Source organism: Rhinolophus sinicus, chromosome 1 (genome assembly GCF_057876585.1).
Source record: "Rhinolophus sinicus isolate RSI-liver-muscle chromosome 1, RSI-T2T, whole genome shotgun sequence".
NCBI classification, from domain to species: Eukaryota; Metazoa; Chordata; class Mammalia; order Chiroptera; family Rhinolophidae; genus Rhinolophus; species Rhinolophus sinicus.
In genome coordinates, this window is record NC_142501.1 from 4,549,323 (window position 1) to 4,567,520 (window position 18,198).

An 18,198-nucleotide genomic window follows, 5' to 3' on the forward strand; every position below is an offset into this window, starting at 1 on the left:
AGAAAGGCAGACTGTTTCTGTTTGTGTTTCCCCATTTTCAACTGTCAGTCACAATTACTCCTTGTCAAATTTCATTTAAAAATACGAAACCTCTGAGCACAGAAACTAGGAGGCGTGAATGTTTACACATGTCCTCTCATTTCTCCTGCTGTTTAAAAACAGAACAAAACGATACAGTGAAATTCTGCGTTGCCCTCGCAGGTCGCTTACAATAAACCTGCAGGGGGCTCCCAGGTGGGCAGACGCTCCCAGGGGCCGTCCATCGTCTCTGGCGTCTGTGTCATTAGAGCAGGGCAGACCCTGAGTCTGAGCCAGGGAAATCGAACTTGTGGTTAGTCTCTGATTTTAGTAAACACATTTTTTTAACTTGTATTTAAGATCTAGTCCAACAGTTTTTTTGTGTGTTTTTTTGGTGGAAAGAGAAGCAAGTTTATTCCAAAGAGTTAAGGGACAATAGCGGACTCCCTGTCACAAAAACTGCCTTCAGTCCACTAGTATTTTTAAGTGGCTTTTAAGTGACTTGTCAAAACGATAAAGAATTCTACGGGTCACTGCCAGTGAGCTGCCAGAATTCTTTACAAATGTTTGTCATTGTGGATGAGCTGAGATTTCCAAAAGCAGTACAAGTGTTTTGCCGAGTGCCTGGGGAGGCAGGTATCAGATTTTCTCCATCTGCAGTTGTCCAGGGAGCTGGACGGAGCGGCTCAGAGCACTGCCCAGTGGCCCTGTCCTCAAGGAGGGCTGAGCACACTCAGAGAACTGGCCGACCCTCATTGGGGACCACAGGGCTGTCCCCTCCCCAGCACAGCAACTGTAAGAACATCTTTTCCTCTCTCTTGCTAGTTTGACTTCGCTTTTGTTGAAGTTTATCGCATCAAGAAATTCCAGTTTGTGTCGAAGCACGTGGAGGACGATGACGGCGACCTCAGCGGGCGGGGGAAGCAGCGGTTCGGGCGCATCTGCAGTCACCACCCCTCATGCTGCTGCACCGTCTCCAACAGTTCCTGGAACTGTGACGGGGAGATTCTGAACAGCTCTGCCATCGAGGTCAGGTGAGTGTCAGCTCTGCCATCGAGGGCAGGCCCTGGTCAGCGCGTGTCTGCAGGTGAGCACTGCGTCCTGAGACGTGAGCCTCAGCCACGCGTGCGTCGCAGTGGCCCGGGGCGGGGGGCACTGCCTTCATTTGGGGAGGATGCCGCTGCCCGGATCATTTTCACAGGGTCTGAAGTCCTTGATTTTATTCTTTCCCGCTTTCTCGTGCACTGGCCTTGATCTCTTCGCCTGGCGTTCTCTCCTCCCAACAAAACAAATGAACAGACAAAACGGCCTCTGTGGCCACTGTGAGTCCCGGGTTCAGAGTCCAGCAGGAGCCCGGCTGCTGCCGTCATCAGGTGCTAAGTGCAGGGGGGGGTGTGTCCAGGCTTGCGGCCCCCCCGGGGCAGGCACCAGCTGGCCGCTGGCGTGTGGGAGGTGGGTCCTCCCTAAACCCACTGGGGCTCATGTATTTAGTATCAGGAACCTGTAACTATATCACAGGTCGTATATGTAATACATATTACATAATCGGATGAAATACGAGTGCAGAGGTTTTTTTCCCATGGAAAGACAAAGTTTTTTTAAAGGCTATTAAATGAGGTGAGGGCATACAAATTGTAGGAGACTAGAGGATAAGCGTCAAGTTCTAGAAGCATTCTGGATTGTTTGCAAATGTCTTTCCAATCTTGGTCTACTTTGAGAAAACCCAACTGGACACTCACTGACCATAACAGAGCAGATCACGTCTGACAGGTGACAGAGCGAGCCAGCAGGCCACCGTGTGGAGGGGGACAGGTGTGCCCTCCGATGTCCGCCGTCCAGCACTGAAGGGGACCTTGTTTATAGTCCTCCACGTTAAGTGGCTTTTCAACCAGCCAGCGGCGGGGCCCACATGCAGCCTTAAAACTCTTCTACTATCAGTGTCCAGAAGAGCTGTCGGAGGAGAGCAGTCTATTAAATGTCCCCCAGTCCCATGTCTGCATGCTCCCCGTTCTCGTGGCCAGGACGTGGTCAGTGTGGCAGTGACTGCCCAGGTCAAGTCCGTGGACGAGAGGCGGCCACGAGGCCACAGGAAAACCCACCAAGCCAGTCGTACTCACAGGGATTGGCATCTGTGGAGTCATGTGACAAGCAAAGGAAATGGAATTTTTTTAATGCTGGCTTATGGTTTTACTAGAGAAACGGGATACTCTGAAAATTCGGGGTGGCATCTGGGAAGTATGTCCTGCATATCTTGACAGATGTTACCGAGTCTTGAGGAGCAAGTCACTCAGTTACAGGGGTTATTACTGAACACCTTTGAGGAGGTGGTGATGCCGGCCAGGGCCCTATGGCTCCGGTCTGGAGGCCGCCGTGCAGGGTGGGGGCCTCCAGGGGACCTCGGCCCGCTCCTCAGCCGCCTGGGCTCTGCCTGGCGTGGGGTGCACTTGTCCTTCATGACTGCATGTGGCCTGCACATCTGTCATACGGTGGGGGTGCCCCACATATGGTCCCTGGGGCCCTGCGAGCTGGGTGCTGATGAGACCGAGGTTGCTGGCGAGTGGGGTGCTGGAATTAGAACTGGGTCTTCTGCTCCCCGGGTTTCCATGTGGCTGTGTCAGCTGTCCTTTACAAAACAGGTCTCTTGGGAGTATGAGTGAGTCATTGCGGGGCTGGACCCAAAGACAGTCACGGTGAGACCCACTGTCCCTGGTGAATGAGCCGGTCCTGCGCCCTTGACCAGCTGTGGGGCTGGAGTCAGGGACACGCAGCGTTTCAGTGTGACCCTTTGTCTCTGCAGGGTCCACTGCCAGCTGGTCCGGCTCTTCGCACGAGGAATCGAAGAGAATTCGAAGCAAGAGTTTCGCGGCTGAGGCGCCGTCGCGGACCACCCGCCCGATTCTCACTGTGCTCAGAAGTGTGAAAACCAAGGAAATACTGCAGACCAATTATGTGGATACATGCAGTTACATTTAGAAATTTATTTTTGATAGTCAAATCTTGACTTTAGAAAGGATGCCTCTGTCAAGGTTTGTGAACGCATTGGCATTTTCAGTTTTGTGAGTCTCGGGGTTGCATTTCACAGAACTTACGCTCGGCAAACAGCAACTGTTGACTTGGGGGCTTCTTATATTTTAACAGCACAGACAGCGCAGAGTTTAAAACTGTCCATGAGTGGCCCCATTGCAATAATTTTAGGGGTGATGAGCAGGAGAGTTCTCCATCCAGGTGGCACCACCTGGATACAAGGTGTTCACGCTGATCCACGCGGAGACCTCGGCAGCCGCTCGTGGGCGGGCTGTGGGAAGCAGCCACGCTGTCGCCGCATCTTGCTTTCATCTGAGCTCCCTTAGGATGCTCACTGGTCCCTCCTGCTGTGCAACTACAATGCAACGCAACCCTGCTTCCTTCAGGCAGCACCACGTGGGACCACTTCAGAGCGAAGGGCACGAAGCCGGACGCCTCCTCTCACCCTCGTCTCGCGCTGCCATCGCGTGGTGCTCCTGAGACACCCGGCTGGTGGCAGGAGCAGGTCGTGAGCTCGGAACGGGCAGCAGGCCCAGCACCAGCACACGTTTGACTGTTTTCAAGTTACAATGCCGGTGCTTTGTAGCGACAGAGTACGTGACACAGCGGGGATTCCCGAGGGACACGGAAAGAAGCTGACGTGCAGTAAGTTCACTCTGTGAATTCTCTGTAAACTTCAGACCCTGCCCCTGGGGTCCCCGCATTCCAGGGGTTATGTTGGTGCAGCCCTCGAGTCTATATGCGTGGTCCAGATTTTCTTCTTACCTTCACATGTATTCCTATGTAGTTATTGAAGTTTTCTCCTTTTAAAGCAGAAGAGCACGTAGGTGTCGTCACCGTTAGTCTGACTTTGCTGCCTGCTGTGGTGCTGGCTGCGGCGCCCGGATCCCCGGGCGGCCCCTCAGAGCTGCGGCCCTGTGGTGTGTGTTCGCACTCCCGGCCGAGCGAAGGTCTATCTAGAACAGTTCTGTCTGCGAGACAAGACGCAGCTTAACTTGTGGTTTGTGGCGGGAGACGACTGTGACAGGAGGCGATTCTGTACACGGCGCAGCCTCAGGCCCGGCGCTCACTTCATGTGGGTTCAGTTAGTCTCTAGCTTTTGACAGACATCATGTATTTTTAGAATTCACTTGCACCGACTTATATTTTGAAGTATACGTGAAATGACCTATTTCATCCCGCAGTCCCACAAAAGGGCAGCTGTCACAGTGGTTTTTTTTTTAGTAGACCACATTATGAAACTGTGCAAGGCCAATGGTTTAATAATTGTGGGTGGATGAAAAGTCTGGTGTAAAAAGCAGATACACACAGGCCACCTCTATTCTTAATGTTTGCTCCTGGGTGTGAAGAAACCAAAGATGCAGGACTGGCAGCTCTGTGGAGCCTGGTGGGCCCTGCTGGGGAGGCACTCGGGGGGAGGGGTGTCCCCAGCCCCTCCCGACCGCTGTGTGGAGTCGTGCTACGTCACAAGGTCTCCCCAATCAGTCCTCGGGCTTTGTCTTCCCTGGTCAACATTTCCAGTGCATGAATCCGCCTGGAAATCCACTGCCACTTGTAGAAAAACAGTCCAGGCCAGCGAGTGAGCATTTTCTGTTGGACCAGAACCCCAGCCACGCCCCGTGGTTCCCAAATGGCTCTGGCAGTGTGGCCTGACTGCGTGCTGACATTGCAAACCTGGGAAGTGTTCTTGGAGATTGTGTGACGGTGGACAGCCGAGAGCCCGATAACCTGCATGGGACGGAAGCACCTTCCCCACGCAGGAAGTTCAGGCCGCCGCGAAGACTCTGGATGGAGCGACCACAGCACCCGCACACTGGGGCTGTAAGAAAAATCATCAGAACGCATGGCTACATGGTGAAAACTTAAGATCACTTACAAGGGTCAGTCTGTTTTAACTTCCTTTGGCTCACTGGCGCAGAAACGATGAGGCAGCAGTTATGCAGTTATGACCCTATTCCTGCTTATTCTAGTTACGAAGTGATGTACCGCCCGTCGCTGGGCAACCGGTGTGACTGTCTCTTCCTCCGCTCTGTGTCACTGGAATATAGCTGGAAGGGTCACTTAATTTCTTTTCTAATCTTGCTGGTTTCAAGATTGGAAAATGACCTGTTTGTTCTGATATGTTTGAGAAGACAAAAATAAAGTTACTTTGGACAGAATTTGGCTGTTACACGATAAACAGTAAGTACTTATGAAGAGAACCCCGATTCGACAACAAAAACAATTTCCCTCTGTGTTCCTGTCTGTCCCGTTTCTGTCTCCCAGACTCTCCCCACCCTGGGGTGACCCTTCTGATTTGCAGCCAGAGTGATGGCTTCTGCAGGAAAGGGGCACCTAGGTGCCTTTTTTTTTTCCCCTGTACCATCCAGGAAAAGCCCAGATGCCCCTTGACTTACAACGGGGTCACATCCCAACACGCCCATCACAAGCTGAAAATACCTTACGAGGAAAATGCATTTAATGCACCTACCCTCCCAAACACTGTAGCTTAGCCTCACGTGCCTTAAACGTGCTCAGATACCTCACATTAGCAAAATTGGGACAAATCACCTTGCTGCCGTGGCCCAGTGTCACAAGAGAACATGGTACGCGTATCGCTAGCCTGGGAAAAGATCAAAATTCAAAATCTGAATTCGAGTTTCTACTGAACATGTATTGCTTTCAGAGCATCGTAAGGTCAAATTGTAAGTTGAACCATCGTAAGTCGGGGACCGTCTGAACCGCTGTGAAATGCACAAATTAAAACATACAGGCTTGCAAAGGAAGCCAGTTACACTGAAATATGGTTATCAAAGTTTCGAAAACAGTCCTTAGGCATATGTGTGCTTTACTGTTACATTAAATAAGGCACATGCATACAACAGGGAAACGGGGCTAACAGTTACGTGTTAGCCCATCAGCGAGCCTGTCCACGGTTTCCTCCAGGGAGCGGGTGTCCCCCAGTGTGAGGAGGGAGGGACTGGCCCTTGACTGCCCGGCAGAGCGGGTGGGGGTGCTGCTAGGAGGGGCAGGGGGCGGTCGGGGGTGGGGGTCAGGAGGTATATCTGGGCTAGAAAATCAGGGCATGTGTCTGAGAGCCGCCTGGGGAGTGTGCAGCAGTGCTCCTGAGAATTTGTGACAGGTTCCCCAGGGACGGTCCTGTCACTGCTGCACCCCGGACAATGGGTGCCGTGGCAGGCCACACTCCCTGAGTGACCTCGGCAGGCCTATGCCTCCTCCTGGGGGCTCGTGTGGCTCGGGGTGCGGGAGGCTGGGTGCTCTTGGGGGTCTCCGCACAGGTCAGTGTCCCATCCCGGTGGTTTCAGTACTGGGTGGGTGCCTGCGTCCCTCTGTCGGGAGTGAGTCTCTGGACGGGCTGAGCCACGAGCGTCACTGGGGCCCCTTCTGCCCCAGTGCCTCAAAGCCTCCAAGGCCTCCTGCACCTCAACCTCAGCCATTGGGGGTAGGGCTGCAAGTAGCCCCTGGTCCCAGAGACGCCAAGGGCCCCCCACGGCAGGCATCTCTGGGTGGGGCCAGAACCTGTACCCCATACACAAGGCACTGCTTCTGCCCATCTCTGCTCCCTGTACACCCTCGGGGTAATGGCACCGCTCCCCGCTGCCCCCAGTGCCAGTCCCGATGCCCCTGCCTGAGCCACCACCCCGTCATCAGCCTCCCGTCTTCTGGAACCGGGGTCCTGCCCCCCCCACCTCTCAGTATACATGGGCCCTACCCCACAGCCCACTCCCCACCGCCCTCTCCCCTCACCCCTCACCCCTCACCCAGGTGGCCTTGGTGCCCAGCGCCCCCTGCCGTCCAGCAGTGGCAGCTGCAGGGGTCCTGGGCCACCTGCTGTCCACAATGCACTGGGGCCCTCGCCTTAGCACAAAGCAGTTCAGGTTTATTTAAATAAAAATTATAATTTATACAAGACTTTTTCTTTAAACAAACAAGGTTTTCTTTAAAAAAATGTTACAGGGGATTTTTTTCATCAGTTCTTCATCCGGAACAACCCTGTTGTTGAACAAGAGTTACACTAGTAACGATTATTTACAGATGCAAAATAGACTCAGGCTTCAGACATAAAAAATTTAACATTCATTCTAGCTCAGTGATTAGTCATAGAAATTAAATCTCTGCCCAGATTTACACAGTTCAGTAAAACCACAGGTCCTCTTGGATGGAGAGCTCGGAGCCTGGCAGGGCCACACGCTTCCTGGCACACCCCTTGGGCATCCAAAGGACCTGCCCCCAGCCCCTTGGGCAACTCGAGGAGCCCATCTGGCACCCCAGCATCTCTTGGCCCACCTGGCTGGGGCCATGCGACCACACCCTGGCATGAGGTCAGTTTTCATCTCCCTTTCTCCACAAAAGGGACTCAAACTAAACCACCGTGCTCTGCCGAAGGCGGGAGTCCTATTCCACAGCAGGGACCATCCCCCACTGAGCTTGGGGACAGAATCCCGTCATGCTATCCAGTCGTGCTTACGAAGACGCACATGCTGACATCGTGCGGCCACAGGGGGCGCTGGAGCAGCACCCACAGGGGTCGCCCCGCAGCCCGTCCCTGGGGGCAGTTCAAGGCCCACCTTGCCTGCCTTGGATACTGGGGAGTCCCTCTGGGGTGTGTCCCCTGGGTGTACCCAAGGCCTCTGGGGCCCATGAGAGCCAGTCCACCTGCGCTGACCGTGGGGGCCAAAGCCAAGGTTTAGAGTGGGTTCTGCCTTCATTCTCAGAAGGTCGACTTACAGAATCACATGATCGCCAGCGCCAGTGAGACCGAGAGCCAGGTGGACACTGCAGGTCCCCAGATTTCACCGCCTGGGGCGGGGTGTGTGCTTAATCTGGCTGGTTGGTGTGGCTCCCCTGGAAGCGCTCCCTGGGCCCCAGCAAGGGAAGGGGTGACGAGCAGTGCCACCCATCTCTTACCCAAACCAGCAAATTAGGATCGGAGCAAAGGTAAAAATTACATCTGAAAAATGATACAAAAATAAGAAAAACAACTTGCTCTCTGTAAAAAATATAATCTTCTGTTTCTTCAAAAAACAACAATCTCAGTGACATCCAAAGGACTCAGGACAAGTCAAGGAACTGGAGGAATCCACATTGGGAAGTGTGCGGACTGGGGGCCGGCCATGCCGACCCGCCCCAACCCCACAAGCGCGTCCTTGGCAGAGGCCACCAGCCTGCCTGACCCCCTCTGGCTTCCAGGGCTGCCCCAGAATGGACAGAGCCCGGCCACCGGCACAAGGGCTGTGGCTTCCTAGGTGGGGCAGGGCCCAGACCAGCTGGAGGGGGCAGGGGCTCGCTCCCACCCACGTGCGTGCCGGTGCAGGGACGTGGAACACTGCAGATTGCCTGGCAACAAACCTCTGGGCTCTGCCCATGGTCACTCTCCAAAGTGTCCTCCCAAGCGTCCCTGCACAGCTTGGCCCACCTGAGCCCCGGAGCCCCTCCCTCACCTGGAGGCTGGCACCTGCCATGCCGTTGCTGGTTTTCACCTGAGAGCCACAGAAGCCTGAGCACCCCCGAGAGCCTGAGGGACATTCTGGGCCTTTCCAAACAGCAAAGTGTTAAAAAGATGCTCCTACCTACATGACACTCCATACCTGCGTCAGGTGCCGATTACAGGCCTCCTGGCCGGCTTGTCAGGCCGATAGCAGGTGGTCCCTACGGACGGTGGGCCAGGCCCAGGCCTGAGGCACGAGGGCCCTCCCACCAGCCCTTGTTGCAGCCCTCAGCCCCACAAAGGCCGAGCCAGATGGCGCTCGGAGGACATGCGGTAGGGGTCCCACTGAAGGAAGAGTGAGACTGACTGGCCGTTGTGGAGGCTAGTGAAGGGGCCTCTGTGTCCCTTGTCATTGATGTCCTTCAGCTATGGCTTTGGTGTGGAAGAGCTTCCGGCCTCCAGAGAGCCAGGTCTCTGGCCAGGTGCGGACAGAGAAGATGTGCTTGGCAGCTGCTGGGACAGTGTGTCCTGCACGTCATCCTTTCCAGTGGCCTCCGTGTCCACAGCTGTTTGAGACGTGCCTCACCCACCAGGCGGGCTGGCACCGTCTGAGTGCCCCAACCCCTGCGTGAGGGGTCTGTAAACGCAGGTGAACACAATAGAAACCACAGATCGAGGGGAATTATTGCAAAAAGATCATGAGGATATCCAATTATTTTCCCACTACCAAAGTGTTAAAAAAACAAACCAAAAACCAAAAAAATGTCCAGCAGTATCCTGGGAAAGACAACATTAGCTATCACTGCCGGATGCTGATGCCGCTGTGATTTTCATGTACTGGTTGGAAATGGTCTCGAAGGCCTCATCTCTGTGCACCATGGCACCAAACACCAGGGGCTGCCGGGAAGAAACAGTCACTGAGCCCATGGCCAGGCTGATGCAGGACAAGGCCACCCACCCCAGCCTTGACTGGCCCTGGGCCAGATCCACGGGGGACACATGAGGTCTGGGTGCCCATGGGGAGAGCCCCTCCCACCCAGAGGCTGGGCTTCATTGAAACCAAGGCAGGGGATGGGCCCCCAGTGCCACCCTCCCTCCCTGAATAACTGCTGGTTCGTTCCCTGTGAGGCTCAGCCTCCCGGACCTGAACTCAATGCAGCAGCAGGTTCCTGGGGCCACAGGAGAGGGAGGGAGGGAGGGAGGAGGGGGGAGGGGGGAGTGGGAGGGGAAGGGGGAGGTGGAGAGGGAGGGAGGGAGAGGAAGGGAGGGGGAGGGGGAAGGAGGGAGGGAAGGAGGGAGGGAGGGGGGAAGGAGGGAGGGGGAGGGAGGGAGGGAGGGGGGAGGGGAGGGGGAGGGAGGGAGGAGAGAGGGAGGGAAGGAGGGAGGTAGGTAGAGGCCTTCTTGGGCCCCTCTACCAGGCTGGAACCCTGGCGGTCACTGCCTCTGAGTGGCCACAGGGATGCTCAGAGCCTCATTCCTGGGCCCACCCCGCAATCCCCTGGGCCACCCGCCTGCCCAGCACTTACTTTCTGGGTAGATGGTGTCGACACAGCAATCCCCATGCCCGAGCCCGGGAGAACAGACAGGACCTTGTACTAAAGACGAGCACAGTCACCACGGGCCTCTCTTAGGACCAGGGCTGTGCCACCCTCCTCATACCCAGGGCAGCCGCCTCCGTGGATCCCCCAGATGGCAAGACCCATGGGGCCTAGGGTTGACTCTGTGACTAAGGGGAAGCAAGTGGGCCCAGCTACCCACACTGCGTGCAGGCCCCTCCTCTGGGCACCGCACACACCTGGGTCCACTCTACGTGACCACATGAGAGAAATGGTTAGAAAATGCCCAAGTGGGGACAGCTGTCTGCACTTTCACCTAAACCTGCCCTGAGGTGCACGGGCCTGAGGATGAGGGGTGGAGGCAGTGGGCAGAGCGGGCTCAGGCACCTGACTGCCTGGGCCCACTTCCCATCCTTGCAAGGGCACCGGGCGCTGACCCACAGGGAGGTACACGGACACGGATGGGAGCTGAGGGGCTCTGCACAGAGGCCTTCTAGAACGGGAGCCCTGGCGTGGGCAGAAGCTATGCCCACAGGAGCCTCCAGGTGGCACCCGGTCTCCTCCTAAACGTGTCCACCTTCCAACTAAACCCTGCCAGCCCTGTGCCCCTGCGGCTCCAGCTTCGCTCTCCCTGAAATTGGAAGGGACAGGGGAGGGCGGGGCCACACCCACCTTCTGGATATCTGTGATGTCGGCCAGCTTGATGACTTTGTTCCTCTTGGAGGACCCGGATCTGGAGCTCTCGAAGCACAAGTAACTATGGGGGACGGACAGAGGGACAGACAGGCCAGTGAGCCACGGGGAACATATGGCTGCTGCCACAGCCCCCGCGGGGCGGAGGGTGACCCCCTAGACAGCCCCTCGCACCTGTTGTAAAAGATTACTTCTAGAAAGCTTCAGAGCTTTTAAAGACTAAAACCCAACGCTCTACACTGAACCTGCTTTACGTTCCCATGACATCACAACCCTCAGACATGCAACAAGAGACACAGGAGCGTCCCTGAGGCCCAGCCGGGGGTCTTCTTCGCCAGTTCCTTCAGTGAGGGGGTGGGAGGGAAGCGGCCGCTGCTGAGTGTGGGGGGACGGTTGGCCAAGGGCACTCAAGGCTGAGAATGGCCCCCAAGTGTGGACCTGTTCCCCCACCTTCCACACAGGGGGCAGCCTCAGGGATAAGCTCTCTGTACAGTCTCACCCTAGGAGAGAAAAGGCAGAGCCATCTTGGGGCTGCTACGCCTCAAAAGGACAGTGACAAGGGCCCTGCCTGCGCCTTGGGCCGTGAGCTCCCTCCACGCGAAACCACTCGACTTGTCTGTCACCCATCACGAGCACTCAGACCAGAGCGTCTCGCAGGCCTGGGAAAGGACGGAGCTGCTGCCCAGGCCGCGTCCACCTCAGAGGCAGTACTTTCGGCCCCTGGGAGTGGGGACAGCCAGCAGGAGCAGCAGCGGCTCTCGGCAGGGCTGAGCCGTCCCACGGCTGGGCCTGCTGAGGCACCTCTGCCCTCGCCCCCACCCCTCCCCCGCAGGTCACACCCGGCCAGCAGCTCGTGGTCACTCACTTCTCCGTCACGTACAGCACGCCGTTCCTGATGTAGTCCGTGGGCATCTTTCGGTCTCTGTTTATCAAGCAGCAGCGCCAGCCGTTCTCGCACACTAAGGGGACAAAACCGACCCTGGGTTTCCCACTGGCCACGCCCACCTCTGATTTGATGCTGGAACCAACCCATCAGCATTGGTTTTTCAAAGATGTACCGACATTCATTCTCCACCATCAGATAAAGTCCAGGGAGAGGATGGTGGCACAGCAAGAATGAAGTGGCATCTAAGTCTGTAAAACAGACGTTTCCTTCTCCACACAAATAGGCAGGGTTTTTGGGTGTTTGTTTTGTTTTTTGTTTTTCTTAAAGGAAAAGGACGCCGTTTGAAGAGCAGAGTAAAAGAAATCAGACTGCAGCCACAACTCAGTACAAGACGAGGGCTCGGGAGAAGGTCGACACTTAAATTCTCCACCGTTTGTTTTCCGCGGTGGGTGTCCCGCAGTATAGACGCCAACGGTTTTAAGAGCGCAGTTCACTGAGAGCCCAGCAATTTAGGAGTTTTAGGGGGAGGTCTTTTCTGGCAGGCGGGTGGGGACCTGAACTCCCAAGTCACCTTAGAGGCCACAGCCAGGCCCGGGGAGACCTCAGGGCAGCGTCTGCAACACAGACTCTAGGATTCTGGGTCAGGGCAGGCCCCGCTGAATTCCTGCCATTCGTTTATTAAAGAGAAGTCACTGCGTGGGCTAGGAGCCCACCCTGCGGCTCCACCTGCCTCCCAGGAAGTCGCGGAAGGAGGCAGGCAGCCGGCCATGGTCCCCACAACCGGGTCACAGGCTCATGGCACACATACCCGCCAGTGGTCGCTCGTTTTCTGTCAAGTTAAAGATCTCGTGGAAATTGCCCTTCTTCGTGCCATGGAAACGACCAGCGTCTTCGTCCTTGCTCAGGCCGGTTGGGGCACTGGACACGTAGCTCCGCGAGGCAGCCGTCTGCAGCTGCCAAGAGGACACCCGGCCCTGTCAGCTATGCCAGTGTGGAGAGGGACGGGCCGGCACGCACACAACCTCCTTCCCCACACACAGCTGCACACACAGACGAGTGAACAGGCGTGTGTGCCCAGATGTGGGGGTGCCCACAGCGGGGAGACCCTCTCTTCCCCCCAGCACACACAGTCCAGGTACTGTGCCACAGGTGCTCAGCACCAAGGCAGATCAGGTGGACATTTCAGAATCAGAACTGGCCAGAGGGATAGGCCACCAAAAGCGACATTAAAATATCAAACAGTCACAGCACGGCAATGCACAGCATCAGGTCACAGTGGGAGGAGGGGTCTTTTACACGGACGCCATACCTTGTCGTGCCCTGACAGCTGGCCAGAAAGGAGACAACAGACACACATATGACCGTGACAAAAGAAAAAGTGGGTCCACGCGACATGAGGTCACAAATACACTGGCTCAGCAAGCTGCAGGCGCAGACACAGGCCCACACGACACTTGGCGGGGTTGCCCTCCATCCTGGAAGCCCTCATCCCACCCCTCCTTTGTTCCCTCCCCTGAGAGTGGCCAGCACTAAGCAGTCTTGGCCCCTAGGAAGGTCCTATCCCAGCCACCCCAGGGCCAGGACGGGCCCTCGTTTGCTCCCATGTCAGGGAGTCAGGTACCTGCCTTTATGCCTCTTCCCTCAGGTCCACGGCCATCTGTGTGACCAGAGCCCATCCGCTAGCTCACACATGCCTGGCTGCACACCCAGCTGGTGAGGTCGGGCTCCCAGCAACAAGCTTTGTTATCCCAGAACCCGGGAAGCCTGACCCACACTTGACCCCGAGCTTCCCTCCCAGTGACAAAAGTATCAAGCAGTCACTAGACACTCTTTCCTCAGAGAACATTCACACACAAGACCCTGCAATCCAATGCCACCTCCTCCAGGAAGCCTTCCTAGATCTGCCTGGGAGTCCTACTAGGCCCAGAACATCCCCACTTGTCTGAGACCTCGAGGAGAGCACACAGGTTGGCTCAGTACATGGTGCCTGATGCCCATATAGCTTTCCACTGTGAATGAAATATGGGCCCAGTACCAGCCTGTGAGCATAAGGTGGGCCCATCTTGCTGCCCGAGCCTCAGAGCCAGGGACAGTGGGACCCAGCACCCACCCACAGAGCAATAACTACCAGGGCTCCCTCCTCTCAAGGCCCCCAGGCTCTGGGCAGCCATGACCAATACCCCACACCCTGCCAGCCCTCTGCCTGGGGCCAGCCTGGCTCAGCGGGGCCCGCTCCTCACTGAGTCCATGGCAGGATTCCTCTGGAGACTGGCCCAGCCTCCCAGCCCAGCCTCCGCCAGCAGCGGTCCGTTGCTCAGGGCTGGCTGGCCCTTCATGGCAGAGCTGGGGATCAGGGAAAACCCCTAAGTTGTTTCAAGGGCTCCATGACATCGGAAGGACCTCAGCTCTCTGGTGACAGACAGTGAACACAAAATGGGAGTGTGGCCCCCGCTGGAGGCCGGGCTCACCCTGCGGGAGACGGCGGCAGTACTGGAGCGCTCTTTGAGCTGGGGGTCGGTGGGGAGGTTCTTCCAGATGATGTAGGGAGTGTCGTACTTGGCACGCAGCCTCGGGCAGCGTTTGAAGATGAAATCGATGAGGAAAAACTTGATTCCAGCATAGAGTCCTGGGGGAGAACACAGTCCCACTTCACCCGGGACCGGCCACTGTGCCCATCTGCTCAGCATGGCAGCCCTACACCCGAGTGAGCGGCAGGAGGCCAGGGCCCCGACGGCCTCCTGGAGCCCAGGTCTGGGACAGAGGCCCTGGTGGTCTCAATGCAGGGCAGGGGAAGCTAAGGCACGTGACCCCAGCTGGGGGCATCATCCACTTTTGTGTTACCTCAAACCCAAGGGTGGGTCGGAACCAACAACAAAACCAGCTCCAAAAACATAAGGGTGAGGTGAAGGAAAACTCTGGGGATGTGTCCCCAGCCTGCCCTCTGACTGGGGAGCAGGCAGCCCTCAGGGCCGTGGGCTACCCCAGGTCAGAGCTCGCGTGTCCCGGCCCAGGTGCCCAGGGAAACGACAACGCGCCTGCATGGCCCACTGAGGTCATTTTGTTTAGCAGGCTTTTGTCATTTTCCCCAAGGCCACATGCCTGTCAGCCCTGGTTTTCCTGGCGATGGGTGCAGGCAAGGTGCCGATGAGACCAAAGACCCACCTGCACATTGGGGGGCTGAGGGTGGATGGGGGCAGTGGCCCAGACCGTGAGACCCCTGAACTGCAAGGCCAAATACTCAATGCCCCAACTCAGACCCGGCCCCACCACAGCCCCCACCACGGCCCCCACCCATGTACTGTGCACAGGTCCCGTGCCAGCTGCAGGCTGGGGACACAGACCAGGAGGGCACAGGTCGGGCTCGGGGTCTGGCCCAGGGAGGGGGGTGCAACTTTCTGGGGAGTGCAGCTGAGTGGGTGGGGGCAGCGCAGGACCATAACCTCGGTCTCGGGGTGGCCCGTCCACCTCCCGACCCGCGAGGTCTCCAGGTTTCAGACGGCCTTCCTTTCTCCCAGACTTAAGCACTTTGGTAGTCCCTGGCTGAGGTTCAGAGGAAAGAACTCAGCGAGTTCTCAGCGGCCTGGAGGCTGCAGTGCTGGGGAGATGTCCCAGTGGGAAGCAGAGGCCGGCCGCTCCCCGTGCCACACCAGCCCACGCGCGTCTCCTCACCCAAGGCCAGGCCCACCAGGCGGTAGGGGAAGAAGCAGGAAGCCAGGAAGGCGGCCCACAGCGCGACGTACAGCTTCTGGGTGATCTCAGGCTGCACCCACATGAACAGGCTGGAAGGGAGACGGGAGCTCAGCTGGGCGGCGGGGCCACACCCAGGCGCGGCCCGCTGGGGACCAGGACTTACTTCTTGATCTTTTCCAGGATGTCGGCCATCTTGCCAAAGAGGTTCTGTGTGAAGAAGCAACTGCGGTCACGACAGACCCCAGGCTGTCGGTCCACACAGCAGAGCTGGGCGGCCCTAAGTTCAGGTTCACGGGCTGCCCAGAAACATGTATTCCCCTTGAGACCACAACCCGGCACCAAGTGCCCCGTGGTCCTGCCCGATGCTCCAGGCTGAGGATGGGGTGATAGGTCTGGTCTGAATCGCGGGTTAACACGCTGGTAGTGACAATAGACCCAATTCTGTGCCTCTCCCAGGAGCTGGCTGCGTCCTCCTGGCTGGGAATGGCTCCAACCACCAGGCACCATTGTCAGACTAAACCAGGACCCTCCCCACCCATCGGGGCTGTCTTTCCCAATGGTTGGGGCCGGAACCCAGCGCAGTACCTGGGCCTTCTGGGCAACGTCTAGCACGAGCTGGAATTTCTCGGATACGGTCAGGTCTTCCTTTGGCAGCTCCTTCAGTCAAAGGGGAAAGAGAATTTCCACTGAAATTTAACAGTTCAAAGAAATTACTGACAAAAAAGGAACGGACGCCTCCCAGCCCCAGGACCTGGGTCACTCTGCTGTCCCCACACATCCAAAGGGACAGACGTCCCTGGGGAACCCAGCATGAGGGGGTAAACGGGGCAGCTGTTCTGGTGGACACCCCTCCTTGGCACCTGAGTGGGTGGGTGGGCAGCAGGCACCACAGCTGGCAGGGCTATGGCTCCAACTCTCACCTTCGAAGGTGCACCTGAAACCATGCAGTCCCCCCACCTCACTTTACAGGCAGGGAAACTGAGGCAAGGGGAGGCCCTGACCTCACCCTGCTTATCTGAGTTCATTGAACAAAGAACTCCTGAGGGCTTCCTGGGTGCTGGGCCAGGCAGGTACAACTTTGCCCCCAGATGCTGTCCCTGACCCCTAGGGTGCCCTACAGGCATGACCAAAGTTCAGCACCCCTACTGCGTGCTCCATGTACACAGTAGGTGCTCAAACATCTGACGAGCCTCATGGAGGCACTAAGAGGCCTCCTGCCCATACCTAGTGGTGCTGCCCCAGGGCCCAGAGTCCCCGTCTAGAGCAAGGTCAGCAAGCTTTTTTCTGTAAAGGGCCAGATGGTAAATACCTGTGCTTCTGCGGGCCACAGGGTGTTTGTCATAGCTACTCAACTTGGCTGTTACAGTCCCAAAGCAGCCACAGCACACGGAAATGAGTGGGCATGGCTGCGTGTGAATAAAACTTTATCTACAAAGTCAGGCAGCGGGCTGGAGGTGGCTACAGTCATAGCTGATCATACGCTCCATGTCCACTGTCCAGCTCACTGTTCACCCCCCTCTACAGGGGGTTCTGGGGGGGTGAGAGTGGCTCCCTTGCTGCCTCCCCCCACATCCCATCCTGCTGGAAGGGGTCAGCAGGACAGGTCAGGGCAGGGCCACCTCTTCCCAAGCAGCCAAGCCTGGGCCAGTGAGGGGCGCTGCAGGTGTCAGCTGGTGAGGGGTCAGGGTGCAGCTGCCCACGGCTCCAGGCTGGGGCGTGGCTGGCCTCCTCCCCCCAACCTCTCCTGGGCAGGCAGGGCTCCCGGTGGGCGCCCACAGAGCTGCACCTGGAGGCCTCGGGGGACCTCAGAGGACCCAGCTCGAGGCCCAACCCAGTGGAAACGGACGAGACCTCGCCCTCCCAGGACTTACCACCACCTCGGACACCTCTGGCACGATGCTCCACTGTATCCTCCAGCCCCTGGCAAATGGAGACAACACACACCTTTCAGACAGCGCCGTCTCAGGGTTGACGTCACATGCCAGGCCCTGAGCTCCCCTCGGAGAGGAGCGCCCGGAAAAGTGGACAGAAGGGGCTTCAGGAGCCCCAGCCGTTCACCTCCGAGACCACCAGGGCCCCTCCCTGCTGTGGACTCAGGTCTCCCTCACCAGTCCTCCCCAGGGGGCCTTCCTGTGGGGGACACATTTAAAGCCCCCAGAAGTGATGGTGCAAGAAGCCCTTTGAAACAAGCCAGTGACACAGCAGCTGCCGTCCTTTGGCTGACGAGTCTCACACGAGTCTCGTCTGGGCATGGCGGCCCCTCACAGTATTTAAATGTTTTATTTTCTATGAAAAACATTTCAAGTGAACCAGCTTGAGGAGGCAGAGGAAGGCACCTAGGAAAGTGAGTGTGTAAAAGTATACAACACGGAACGCAGGGCTCTCAGGCCCCGTGGGAGGAAGGGTGACTGTGAGGATGACTGCAGGCTCAGCTAGCCCCGGCGGCCTGGGAACACAGGGGTTCCACCCGAGTGCTGGCTTCCCAACGGAGCCCCACGGCCTCAAGAGGGCTGCTCAGAGAACACAAAGTGGGGCAGGTAGCACCCGGAGCTCACTGTCACACGAATGCCAGCGGGTACTTCCCAGGGCACAGAGCCTTCTCAGCTCCCTCAACGCCCGAGCTGTCTTCCCGGAGGTTTGAGGGGAGCCTTTCTGCCAAAACGGAGCTCACCGAAGGACTAGCGTGGCCCTGAGGCCAGCACCACGGCCACACAGGAGTTTGGGAACTACCCACAGCAGCTGCAGCAAACTGTGGGGGTGGGCATCCTCCTCCTGGGGGGTTTGGGAGCCTATCAGAGGACAACCCCCCAGACGCCAATGCGTGAGGCATAGCCAGAGAGGCATGTATTACAGGTGTGTGTGACACAGGGAGACAGCACAGCCACACACATGACAGACCAGCT

The 18,198-nt window shown here is 57.3% G+C and overlaps 2 protein-coding genes across 5 annotated transcripts in view; one reads left to right on the plus strand and one right to left on the minus strand.

The window, feature by feature from the left end:
- Positions 1 to 5,201, plus strand: part of CERK (ceramide kinase) — a 32,294-nt gene extending 27,093 nt beyond the window's left edge. The window contains exons 12-13 of one of the 2 annotated variants that reach the window (XM_074326595.2): positions 844 to 1,052; positions 2,816 to 5,201. In XM_074326595.2, the coding sequence (XP_074182696.2) occupies positions 844 to 1,052; positions 2,816 to 2,888 (282 nt within the window). In that variant the 3' untranslated portion in view covers positions 2,889 to 5,201. Of the gene's footprint in view, positions 1 to 843; positions 1,053 to 1,317; positions 1,567 to 2,815 lie in introns of those variants that run through there. The other variant, XM_074326593.2, reaches the window with a different exon arrangement.
- A 1,700-nt stretch (positions 5,202 to 6,901) lies between these two features.
- Positions 6,902 to 18,198, minus strand: part of GRAMD4 (GRAM domain containing 4) — a 76,122-nt gene continuing 64,825 nt past the window's right edge. For all 3 annotated transcript variants that reach the window (XM_074326590.2, XM_088795806.1, XM_074326591.2), the window contains 10 exons: positions 17,167 to 17,215; positions 15,881 to 15,952; positions 15,459 to 15,502; positions 15,275 to 15,384; positions 14,074 to 14,231; positions 12,414 to 12,558; positions 11,585 to 11,678; positions 10,699 to 10,783; positions 9,997 to 10,065; positions 6,902 to 9,367 (listed from right to left, as the gene is read on the minus strand). In XM_074326590.2, the coding sequence (XP_074182691.1) occupies positions 9,263 to 9,367; positions 9,997 to 10,065; positions 10,699 to 10,783; positions 11,585 to 11,678; positions 12,414 to 12,558; positions 14,074 to 14,231; positions 15,275 to 15,384; positions 15,459 to 15,502; positions 15,881 to 15,952; positions 17,167 to 17,215 (931 nt within the window). In that variant the 3' untranslated portion in view covers positions 6,902 to 9,262. The remainder of the gene's footprint in view (positions 9,368 to 9,996; positions 10,066 to 10,698; positions 10,784 to 11,584; positions 11,679 to 12,413; positions 12,559 to 14,073; positions 14,232 to 15,274; positions 15,385 to 15,458; positions 15,503 to 15,880; positions 15,953 to 17,166; positions 17,216 to 18,198) is intronic.